The sequence below is a fragment of the Sturnira hondurensis genome, unplaced genomic scaffold (genome assembly GCF_014824575.4).
Source record: "Sturnira hondurensis isolate 20B ecotype Veracruz unplaced genomic scaffold, ASM1482457v3 Scaffold0006805, whole genome shotgun sequence".
Classification (NCBI taxonomy): Eukaryota; Metazoa; Chordata; class Mammalia; order Chiroptera; family Phyllostomidae; genus Sturnira; species Sturnira hondurensis.
Window position 1 is genome coordinate 1,851,589 of NW_028079436.1, and position 11,652 is coordinate 1,863,240.

At 57.8% G+C, this 11,652-nt stretch overlaps 1 protein-coding gene across 3 annotated transcripts; it reads left to right on the forward strand.

The window, feature by feature from the left end:
• The first annotated feature begins 1,260 nt into the window (after positions 1–1,260).
• IRF1 (interferon regulatory factor 1) lies at positions 1,261–9,232 on the forward strand. 3 transcript variants are annotated; one of them, XM_037050497.1, is made up of 11 exons: positions 1,261–1,454; positions 2,056–2,235; positions 3,245–3,336; positions 4,516–4,615; positions 5,603–5,779; positions 5,926–5,975; positions 6,078–6,210; positions 6,390–6,512; positions 6,969–7,018; positions 7,834–7,969; positions 8,261–9,232. In XM_037050497.1, the coding sequence occupies exons 3-11, from the start codon at positions 3,250–3,252 to the stop codon at positions 8,383–8,385; spliced, it is 981 nt and encodes a 326-aa protein (XP_036906392.1). In that variant the 5' UTR covers positions 1,261–1,454; positions 2,056–2,235; positions 3,245–3,249; the 3' UTR covers positions 8,386–9,232. The 3 variants fall into 3 exon arrangements, with proteins under 3 accessions (XP_036906392.1, XP_036906393.1, XP_036906391.1); XM_037050496.1 differs by lacking the exon at positions 1,261–1,454 and having other exon boundaries at positions 2,005–2,235; XM_037050498.1 differs by lacking the exons at positions 1,261–1,454; positions 3,245–3,336 and having other exon boundaries at positions 2,004–2,235.
• Positions 9,233–11,652: the final 2,420 nt, after the last annotated feature.

The window sequence follows — 11,652 nt, forward strand, 5'->3', positions numbered from 1 at the left end:
ATTTAGCTACACCATGTTGTGTGCATTATGAAAAAATGGAAATAACCTAAATGTCCTATGATAGGGGATTAATTGGGTAAATTTTTATTTATCCTTATTATAGAATAAGATATATACCTATTGCAAATGATATTGAAGAAATACATTTCACGACATGGAAAAAGGTTCATTATATATACAGACACATTTACGGGTGGTTTTCTGTTTTAAAGCACGTTTTGCAGTCTCCTGTTGCCTTCATGGGGTCATTTTGGTCAGTTTGTCAGACCACATGAGATGCACACTTCCTCTCCCTGATCTCATTCTGAATTTTCCAGTGGCTGTGTCAGGTTCTTAGGGAGAGGACCTGCTGCACAGAGAACGGACCTCCCAGCTCAGGAGCCAGTTGCTTCTGCTCATTTGCTCAGAGGGTCTTGGACTCTGTGGCGGGTCCCCATTCTTATGTGTCACTCAAAGCTCCCAAACATTCCTGGCCCTCAGCATGCCCATTTCGTTGAACACCCAGCTGAGTTCATTCCTTGCAGTTCCTCCTGCCTCTTTGCCTCCCCACCCCCCCTCCTGCACCCACCGCCTGAATTGGCTGAACCCATCCATTTCCTCTCTGGGAGGGAGGCAGTGGAGGGACTGAATGGTGGAATGCTGCATCCGTGTGTCTATTTGTAGCCTGCATCGTGGCAACTGGGTACTGCCTGAGGGAGAGCTGGGTGAAGGGCCTGATGCACCGTCCCTGCAAGACAGCCTTTACTTCTGAGTCAGCACCTTTAGGGGAGTGAAGGAAGGAGCCTGCTGGGGCAGAGTTCTGGGTGGAAAACGAACACACAACACAGCCTCTAGCAGCACACAGGTAAGGGAAGGTCTAGTTGTAAGCGCAAAAGGTAACCAGCTGCCCTTCCCAAGGGGCCTGGGACCTGGGCTCCCCAACCCTTTGGCTATGGCCATGCATATGGCCGTGGCCAGCCCTAAGAAATTCCCTCATGCTGCCCAAAGCGTCTCTGGGCAAAGCCCTGAGGACCCCGCTTCCACTGCGGAGCTGCCACGCAAGGGCCACGTGAGGTTGTGGAGGTAGCCTAAGGCAGGAGTTCTAGGAGAAACCCGAGGCTGCCCCCCCACCACCCCAACTCAGCAGTCCCTTCTTTTCCCTTTCCTTGAGGCCAGCCGCGGGGCAGTCCCAAGGAAGTAGACCGAGAAGGGGGAGAGGCGTCTCCCCGTCACTCTCAGACCCTGGCTAGGGATTTCGCAAACCACGAAGCATATGCTGCCCAAGTGGGGCATGGTGCTCAACGGATGTTCTCTCTCTGCCACTGTAGACCAGCGAGGTAGGGCGGTTATTTTGCCGCTCAAGTAGTGAAGTCCCGCGTCCCTCGGCGAGCGGCGCCAGCAGCGCCGGTCTGCGGTTTCCTCTCGCCAGGCGGCTCTGCAGGCAGAGCAGGCTCTCCTTTGCTTCCCCGGGGCAGGTGAGTGTCCTGCAGGTGGGTCACCCTTCAAGAAGGAGTGTTGTGAGGGTTGAACACCCCCCGCCCCCTTCTGGACATCCCACTAGCTGGCTTGAGGAAGCAGGTTGGTTTTCAGGAATTCAATCCCGGTGTCCACTCTGAAGAAGGCGGCAGGTGCCCGGCTGGCCCCTCACCTGCGCTCCGGAGACACACGCCTTCACCCTAGTCCCCTCCGCGCCCCCCCCCCGCCCCCGAGAGGAGGGCGAGGAGGTGGCCTCCGGGGCGAGCGGGGACCCGGGAGTAATTGCGGGGAGCAGCGTTAGGCTCTGCGGGGCGGCCTTTCTCGGGGACGAGCCGGGGTGGGGGGTGGACTGGCAGCCGGGGGCGGGGGGACCGGCCGGGAGGCGGCGGAGGGGGTGGGGAGCAACAGCCGCCTTGTACTTCCCCTCGCGCTAGCTCTACAACAGCCTGATTTCCCCGAAATGATGGGGCGGCGCCGGCCAATGGGCGCGCTCGCGGCCCTGGGGGGGGCGGGGCCGGCCCCGGCTGGGGAATCCCGCTAAGTGTTTAGCTCGCGGTGCGGCGCCGCTGCCCCGGCAGAACGCGCCACTCCTTCGTGCAGGCTGGTTGTGCGCCGGAGCTCCCGGAGAGCCGAGGTCAGCGGGAGCCGTGTCCAAACAAGACCAGCCACACTCCGTGGCCCCGCGACCCGGGCGTCCTCTGCCTGCTCCCCGTTCCCGGAATTGCGCTCGCTGCGTCGGGACCCTCCGACGCACCCCTCCGAATCGCGCCCGCTGCGGAGGTGAGCCCGCCTTCGCCGCTGGGGGCACCGGTGGCATCGAACAAAGGCGCGCGGGGCACCAGGAAGTGGGGGCTGAAAACCCCGGGCGGGAGAGGCGCGGGCGCGCGGCGTTGCCTGGTCCCCGCGCGGGCTCCGGAGGGCGCTGGAGGAGCGGCGGGCTGCAGCGCGGGGAGGGCGGGCCGCGGCGTGCACCGCCCACCCGCCGCGGTTGTAGGCGCCCCGCCGCTTTCGCAGATCTGTGTGCGCAGAGCCGCCCGGGGCCTTTCGCTGGCCGGGTATGTCCGCAGCGCGCATCCACAAGCCATGCTGGGCACTCCAGTGTACGTCGGTGCGTGGGTGCCCCGCGCTCCGGCTACAGGTTTTAGGCTGTTTGTGCAGGTGGCAGGGTTGAGACTTGCTACCCTGGGTGGCCGGTGGAGCGGGAAGAGGTGCTGCAGTTCTTTGGGTCATTCGCTAAGGACCGGAACCAGGCCGTGGAGGGAAAGGGTTAGCCTTCAGGCCTCCGCACTGTGGCTGTCAGGGAGTCGGAGAATAAGTGGGCAGGGGTGGGGGAGAGGATGTCTCCGAGGCAGGGCGACCGCTCGCCCATTAGGGAAAGTGCACAACTAGGGCAACAACCCAGGTAGGGAAATTTCTTGGCATTGAGCAAAAGAAGCCCTTCCCTTCCCAAAGGTTGTGAATTTGGGGAGAAAAGTTCTGGTATTGAGATACCTGTGTGTTTTGCCTCTTTTTCATCCACGTACAACCTGCAACTATCACTTGCATGCTTGTCTCCTTCCAGAACTGTCCAGGAAGGGGTGAGGGAAGGGGCAGGAGTGGTTTTGCCTAAGATGCTGAAAGATTTGGAGAACAGTTTTATTTCAGTAAAGGCCTCCTCCCCCATGATTGTAGAGCCTGCCACCTGGCTGAGGGCAGGGGAGGGTAACTGGATGACCTGGGGTGGGGCAGGGTAGTGTCAGGGGCTGCTCAAACAGACTCCCAACAGGAGCCTTCTGTCTTCTCTTTACAGCCAACATGCCCATCACTCGGATGCGCATGAGACCCTGGCTAGAGATGCAGATTAATTCCAACCAAATCCCAGGGCTGATCTGGATTAATAAAGTGAGTGTAACTCTTTGGGTTTTTCTGCTCCATTTTAACCCATGTTCTTTGGGGGACCAAAGCTTCAGATGCAGCTGAAAAAGGGAAGTGATAGGGAGGAGACAGATGTTTCCCAGTGGGTCCTGCATGCAAGGCCCAGTCCTGGGCCCCACCTGCCTGACTTCTGCCTTCCTCTCTTCTGGAGGCAAGGACAGGGTACCCACCGGAAGGCACTGAGTTTCCAACAGCTGGATGCTCCCAGCACCTGAAGGGCTGGAGTTCTGGTCTCTCCTCCAGAGAGGAAGAGTCCTAGAAACACACAGTGTCCCGCAGGGCTCCAGTCAGATAGATGGCACTGTTGGCAGGAGGGTGACTGGCTCCCCAGGTGATCCAAGAATCAACCTCTCATCAGTTGCCCATACCTAAGAAGTCTCTTGCTGGTGCCTAAGGGGCCATACAGACCCGGCAGACTTGGTAGTAACAGTATTCATAATAACAGCTGCTGTTATTTACATTGTGTCATTTAATCTTCAGAATAGTCCTATGAGGTAGAGCCTATTAATCTCTGCATTTTCAGCTAAGGAAACTGAGGCACTGAGAGGTAGATAATGGCTTTGATGCCAGGACTTGAACCTGAGCCTTCTGACTCCAAAGTCCATACTATTAACTACCAGTAATGGGAACAGTAAGACCTTAGTTTTTATATTTGTCACTCTGTGTGTTCTCATTTCGCAGAAAACAGTGAGACAAAAAGGTACAGTGACAGTGCCAGGGTTACACAGGTAGTCAGCATCCAAGTCTGGCCCAGGGCTTCCTCAGGTGTATGGCCAGAAGCCCCATGTAGGAGCTGATAGCCCCAGGTGTCCTGAGCAGCCCCATTTAATGGACAGAGTTCTCATTTCCATGTTGGTGCTGACAAACCAGAGAAGCATCCCAGCGAGCGTATTTGTAACAGGCACAGGGAGGTCTTTGCTGAGCTGGCAGTGCCACCGCACATCAGAACCCATGGCCCCTTCTGAGAGATGCAGAGTGAAGCAGCAGCCTGTTTAAGCCACTCTCTGGATGGGTCAACCCAAGCCAGCTGTCAGGGTGAAAAGGGGAAGTCAGCTTTTCCCAGACCTGGGGGGCTGGGCAGACTCAGGCTACAAGCCTGCGGTCCCTGAGCTGACACGGCCTTGTATGTATGTGTGTGCTGTTCAGGAGGAGATGATCTTCCAGATCCCATGGAAGCACGCCGCCAAGCATGGCTGGGACATCAATAAGGATGCCTGTCTGTTCCGGAGCTGGGCCATTCACACAGGTGTGTGACTCTTGCCCAGGAGGAGCCAGAGAGGGGACGAGAGGAGGTGCCTCTGTGAACATAGAGGCTCTTCCCTGGGCTCCCTGGCCCCCTTCATGGTGTGAGGGATCTGGGACTGGGCAGGGGGCAGGCCTGCCCGTGTTTCCAGGGAGAGGGGCTATGGCTTCAGGGAGTTCATGTCTGGATGCAAGTTCTCCCCGGTAAAAGCAGCTATGAGCCACAATATTAAAAGAGACTCAGGCCCAAGCTTTCTTTTTTTAAAAAATATTTTATTTATCTTTAGAAGGGAAGGGAAGGAGAGAGGAAGAGAAACATCAATGTATGGTTGCTTCTCGTGCATCCCCTGCTGGGAACTGGCTCCTGCCGGGAACTGGCCTGCAACCCAGGCATGTGCCCTGACTGGGAATCGAACCGCGATCGTCTGGTTCACAGGCCCGCGCCCAATCCACTAAACTACACCAGCCAGGGCTTCAGGCCTAAGTTTTCTTGATGTTGACCTTGACCACAAGGTCCTTGGCACAAGGCCCATCTGGTTGGTGGCCTCCTTTTATCCTTGAGGGCCAGGGCTCTCGGGCCATCTTGGACCAGTCAGCCTATCTGTCAGTAACTGCTCTTTGACAGCAACTCTGTGCCCACCACCACGTTCGGCCCGTCCCTACCCTCTGGCTGCTGACAGCTCCAGAGGGGAGCCTGGCTGTGGGCCAGGACCAGGGTGCTTTGGACATATGGGCCTCTGGTGCTTCCAGCCAGGCCCTCCAGTGAGGCCCGCTGGGTTGTCTGGATATAAGCCTGGGCACTTGGCCCTTGGGAAGCCCAGGGTCCAGGGCCCGTGGAGTGTTACACAGGAACACCTGCTCGTTTGACCAGTGAGTGTCTCTGGAAGCACGAGAGGTTAGGAAACTGTTGCCTTCCTCCTCCCAGGCCAGGGGGAAGCTGAGGATCCCTGCCTATGGCCCTTACCATCCTCTTCACTCTCCTGCCCATTAGGCCGATACAAAGCGGGGGAAAAGGAGCCAGACCCCAAGACGTGGAAGGCCAACTTCCGCTGTGCCATGAACTCTCTGCCAGACATCGAGGAAGTGAAGGACCAGAGCAGGAACAAAGGCAGCTCAGCTGTGCGGGTGTACCGGATGCTCCCGCCCCTCACCAAGAACCAGAGGAAAGGTATTCAAGGACTCTGGGTGCTCAGGAAGCCCTCAGGGAGGGGGCTCCCCTGAGGGGAGGGAGGAAGGGCAGGGAAGGAGGAAGGGAGGCAGACAACTGGGGCTGGTGTGCCTGTACCAAGACTGACAGCCTGTCTCCCCCCACAGAGAGAAAATCCAAGTCCAGCCGAGATTCAAAGAGCAAGGCCAAAAGGAAAGTGAGTGTGGTCCTGGGCAGCTGGCCTTTGGCCACCTGGGAGTCGGGCTGGTGGTGGAAGAAGCACCACAGCAGCCCGGCCTGAGCTCTTCTCTCTCTGCAGTCCTACGGGGACTCCAGCCCCGATACCTTCTCCGACGGCCTCAGCAGCTCCACCCTGCCTGATGACCACAGCAGCTACACGGCTCAGGGCTACATGGGGCAGGACATGGAGGTGGATCAGGCCCTTACCCCAGGTGAGATGGGTGGGCCTGGCGGCGACTGGCAGGAGAGGGATGGCCCTTTCTCTGAGGTGTGGGAGGCGCCGTGCTTTTGGGGGTGGCCTGTTGGCGCAGGCTGCAGGGGCGGGGGTGCGGGGTGTCTTGCAAACTAGAAGAGCACACGGCTCTGACCTGCGGACTCTGCTCTCCTGCAGCTCTGTCGCCCTGCACCGTCAGCAGCACTCTCCCCGACTGGCACATGCCTGTGGAGATCGTGCCAGACAGCACCAGTGACCTGTACAGCTTCCAGGTGTCGCCCATGCCTTCCACCTCCGAAGGTTCGTTCTGCTGGGGTCCAGCCAGCCTTCCCAACTGTTTGGGTCTTGGTGGGATGGGGGCTTCCTGGGGGAGAAAAGGTGCTCAGATCTCCCTCTGGTACAGCGCTGACTGCAGTAGGTGAGAGAGATGAGGAAGGGGATTGCATTTCAGTCTAAGATCGCTGGTTCTCCCGACTCCTCTGCAGCCCAGGGTGAGGAAGGAAGCGAGGGGGTGGAACGAGGTGGCTGAGTCACTGGGTCAGTGATCTGTTCTGGAATCTCCATGGCAGGCAGGCAGCTGTCCACTGAGAGACGCGCGCGCGCGTGTGTGCGTGTGTGTGTGTGTGTGTGTGTGTGTGTGAGAGAGAGAGAGAGAGAGAGAGAGAATACGTAGGCAGGGGCAGGGGGACCTCATGGGGCTGGAAGTGCAGGGCAAGCCTGGCTCACTGCCACTTCTCTGCCATTCCCTCCCCACAGCCACAACAGATGAGGACGAGGAAGGGAAATTACCTGAGGACATCATGAAGGTAAACAAAGCCCCTTCCTCCCTGGGCACTCTTTAGAAGTAGCTGCTGCTCAGTGAGGAGAGAGAGAGCCACTGAGAGCTTGCAGATCGGTTGTGAGCTGGGTGCTTGCATAGTGCCACGTCCACGTGGCGGGGGCCGTTGCCCTCCTCGGCTGGTGGGACAGATGTTGTGGCAATGAGGACAGGAGGGAGGCCTGGTTCCCAGCAGGCTGTCCTGAAGCAGGCCTCAGGGCCTCAGAGCTCTGAGTCAGCCCTGCGGGACCTGCTCCCTGGCCCTGTCCTCCGCCCCAACATGCCCCAGCCCTGCTGGGCTGAGAAATGCGCATCAGGTTTCAATAATCAGCCTGGGGATCTGTAATATGGTGGCTTTTTTTAAGCAAATTAATCCTCTAGGGTTGTTTTGGGGGTTTTTTTCTGCTTCAGTTTAAAAAGTCAATATAAAAAAGTCTTTACAGTAGTTGTACAGAAAATTGAGCAAACAAAATTGAGACATGGGCATAGTTGCTTATCTCTAGCTTTTCCGGTTATCTTTTCTTGACTTATTTATTATGTTAGCCATTGTTCACAGCCACATTCCCAGTTGTCATGCCCTCACCCAGCTGACAGGAGGGTCTTGGAGATTCAGTGCCAGGGCTAGATGTGGGAGTGGGCGTCCAGGGCCCTGTTCTAAGTGAACTCCTCCCCAGTGGCCATCCGAGCGTGTGAAGATGGCCGAGGGTGGGGTCCGGGCTGGGGGGCTCTGACTCACTGCGGGCAGGGCTCAGGGTGAGTCTGCGATGGGAGTGAGCTGAAGTCCTCTTGTCTTTCTGTCCCCAGCTCTTGGAGCAGGAGCAGTCAGAATGGCAGCCGACAAATGTGGATGGGAAGGGATACCTGCTCAACGAACCTGGGGCCCAGCCCACCTCTGTCTATGGCGACTTCAGCTGCAAGGAGGAGCCAGACAGCCTTGGAGGTAAGAAGCCCCTGAGGGAGAAGGGAGAACCACGGGAGGGGAGGGTGGCTTGGGGGTCGGCCCAGGGAGCAGCAGAGGTCAGGCATCCCTTCTGCAGCTCACCAGGGTACAGACAGCTTGCATATTGGCTGCTGCTCCCATGCCCTTAGGTTTGCCTAAAGATGAAGGGTGTTTCGGCCATGGGGTGGACTGCAGAGACTGCTGCGTCTGTGGCCTTCGAGCGTGGGGATTGAGGGGAACACACCTCTTCCCACCCCCTTATCCTCACACAAGCTTTTCCACATCTCCTAGGGGATATCGGGCTGAGTCTACACCGGGTTTTCACAGACCTGAAGAACATGGACACCAGCTGGCTGGACAGCCTGCTGCCCCCCGTCCGGCTCCCCTCCATCCAGGCCATTCCTTGTGCGCCATAGCTGGGCCCCCAGCCCCCTTTTGCTCTCCTAGGTGAGCGGGACCTGGCACCGGCATGGCTGTGGTGCAGAGAAGCAGGACTGCTGTGGGCCCCTTGACCTACAAAGTGTGACCCTAGCACCAAGTGGGGATGGGGCTGCCCTCCTTGAGATGGTGGCTTCGCGGGGCCTGGCAGGTCAGGGTCTGGGCTCATCTGGCCGGGTGAAGCTGGTCCTGCCTCCCAGAGAGATGGGGTTCTGAGACTGGTGGCAGGTGGAGGCCTCAGCCAAGAGCTTGCCCTCCAGGTTTCCCCTCTGAGCCCCGCTGCCTGAGGAGGGTCTCCCTGTTGCTGAGCTGGCCTGAGGGAACAGACCAGTGACCTCAGAAAAGCCCAGCACCACCCTGAGGGCTGGCTCTGCACTAAGAGACAATTGCACTAAGTGAACCCTGTTCCCAAAGACGCCTCCCTTCCCAGCTGAGCCCTGGGGACTGTTCCAAAGCCAGTGAAATGTGAAGGAAAACAGGGTCCCGTGGGACGGTGCCCCCCAGCCTCAGAGGAGCTCCGCCCTGCGCCCTGCTCGGGCTGAGGGGCTGGAGGGAGAAACATGGCACTTTTTCGTGTGGACTTGCCACGCCCTGTCGGAGGTGTACACTAAGGTCCCCTGGGCTCCCAGCCCTTGCGTTTATTTATGCAGTGCCTTGCCCCGCGCCCACCGGTGGCCCTCAGCAGGCCCGGGGAGGGAAGTGGGAGTGCCTCAGTGCAACTTTTAAAATCGGAAAAACTCCCTAACCACTAAGTCATGTATGGCCACAGACATACATGTGTGTAAATATGTACATTGTCTTTTTATAAAAAGTGAATTGTTCTAAGGTGTGACCTCTTATTTAGAGAGAAATTGTAGATGATTTTACTTTCTGTGGAGATAACCCGATGGACTCCTTCTTGGCACCCTGCCTGAGCCTGACTGTGCCGTGGGGTGACATGCACTTACTACAGAACCCTTTCCATCACGTTCATGGTGAAGGTGGCAGGAGGAGGGGACCACCATGGCACAGGGACATGCTCCTGGAAATATAGTCCTGCACCCTTGGTTGGCTTCAGAGCCAGGGCTATGAGTTGAATTTGGGCTCCTGGGGGCTGGGGAGTATGAGGTGTTGAGTTCTTTGGAGGTTGTGCTGTAGACCCTATGTCCTGCTGAACTCAAGTGCAAGTGCACTTGGGTGCTACTCCCAAAAGTTGACAGTTGGCACAGCACAGTCATGGTCAATGAGAACAGACAGGGCTCAGGTGCCCTGAGGCTGGCTGCGCCCTCTCCAAGTGGTTCTGGATGGCAGGCAGGTGCCCGACCAGTCGCATGTGTCCACTGACCGCCTGAAATGTGGCTGGTGCCGGGGAGGAACCGAATTTTAAATTTAATTAGTTAAAATTTAAATTGCCACGGTACCGTATTGGACGGCACAGGTAGACTCGGGATTGGGGGCAGGTCTGGGGGTGAGGTGGATTGGTGAGAGAACACTGGGGTCAGGAGCTTGGGGCTATTTACCTGCCANCTGGATGGCAGGCAGGTGCCCGACCAGTCGCATGTGTCCACTGACCGCCTGAAATGTGGCTGGTGCTGGGGAGGAACCGAATTTTAAATTTAATTAGTTAAGATTTAAATTGCCACGGTACCGTATTGGACGGCACAGGTAGACTCGGGATTGGGGGCAGGTCTGGGGGTGGGGTGGAGTGGTGAGAGAACACTGGGGTCAGGAGCTTGGGGCTATTTACCTGCCAATTCAAGAGTTTTTACTCTTGCCAGCCAAGAAAAACCAGCGGTGCTGAACGCCAGCCCTGCACTGTCCTGTGAAACAGGTCCGTGCACAAATGTGTTAGGAAAACCTTGGATGACCTTACAGGAAGCAGGCTTTTCTCCTCCCCGTCTTTTCAGGGCCCGGCCAGGCTGATGCGTGCGGAATCTCACTGAGAGGGTGTATTTGGTTAGAATGGCAGAGCCCCCTTCAGCTAAACCCCCTCCAGATGAGGAATGTCCGGGGGTGAGAGGTCTGGGTGTGGGCTTCGCTCATCCCGTCAGTCTCTGGCCCTGACGCATAAACACCTGGCATGAGGTGGGCTGGCCAAGGGAAGCCAGCTGGCATCACCACCATCATCTAGGGGTTCGGCCGTGACAGTTAAGGGGGCTGCTCAGGGACACCAAGCCCTGCTGACACATGTTCCATATCCAAAGTCCCAGAAACCACTCGCACTGTGATCCCCTCTTGGGACCCAACCCTCAGGAAGAAGTGTGGGGAGTGGCCGACGGCCTCCTGCTGGTGGGGGAGGGGGTTATCCTGTGTGCCGATACCTGGAGAGACCCCTGTCTCAAGCCCTGTCCATCAGAAGATCCACCTGGATTCTTTCAAGAGAAGCCTCACCTCTGGGCAGAGGGACGGATACAATGCCCTTTCCCAGCTCCTCCAGGGCCCAGCCCTGGCTGAGAAGAATTGAATCAGGATAACTAGACAGCCTCCTGTGGCTTCTAACAGGGGGTAGTGGGTGGGGGGCTTGGCAAGGTCTTCTAGCAGGTGGGTTTCTAGATTAGAAATGGCTGGGATGGTGTGCAGCCAGTGGAGGGGACTGAGGAGGGCTGGAAGGGAGGGGGTGCAGCCCAGAGCGAGCAGGGACTGCTCTGGCTTCTCTACGCTCCCCTTGTCCTTCAACCTCACCCCCCACAGAGAGTATGTTGAGGTGGGGAGGTTGAAGCCCCAGGTAGCTGTGGAAGCCTCAAGTTCTAATATGCAATGTTTATCGCTTTGTAAATTACCTCAAAGGAAGAGGAATGCCAGCCATCAGCCCCCAGCCCCTCCCACCCCCCACCCCCGCCCCCCACAGCCCAGCAGGAGTCCTAAGCCCCTCCAGCTCTTCCGGTTCCAGGAGCCCTGAACAACTGGGCCCAGCTCCTCAGAACGTCCGGTCCCCCCACCCCCCTCACGGTGGAGCTGGGTCCTTGGGGCGGGGCCTGGAGGAGGAGTGTGGGCGAGAGCCAGACCCTCCAGCACAAGGAGCTGTCCCGAGGCACGCCGCTTCAGCCTGAGCCTAACGGGAGAACCAGTAGAGTCCGGCCGCTCCCCGAAGGGCGCTGGCTGCGGCATTAACTTAGCAGTCAGCAGGAGCCCCATCGGCAGGACAACAGCAATACAATCTGAGCCAAACTCGGCCACAGTGACTTTAGGTCATCCTCACGACCTGCCCATGTGTCCGTGAGCCATTCCAACAGTTCCAGTCCGAGCGCCGAAGGTGGAAGCTCCTG

What these genes read in the sequence shown, in the direction of transcription:
- IRF1 (XM_037050497.1), top strand. Translation starts at nt 3,250, where the DNA reads ATGCCCATCACTCGGATGCGCATGAGACCCTGGCTAGAGATGCAGATT. An exon ending in CATGCCTTCCACCTCCGAAG is followed by an intron (nt 6,513 to 6,968) that starts GTTCGTTCTGCT and finishes CCCTCCCCACAG; the next exon opens with CCACAACAGATGAGGACGAG. An exon ending in GGAGCCAGACAGCCTTGGAG is followed by an intron (nt 7,970 to 8,260) that starts GTAAGAAGCCCC and finishes CACATCTCCTAG; the next exon opens with GGGATATCGGGCTGAGTCTA.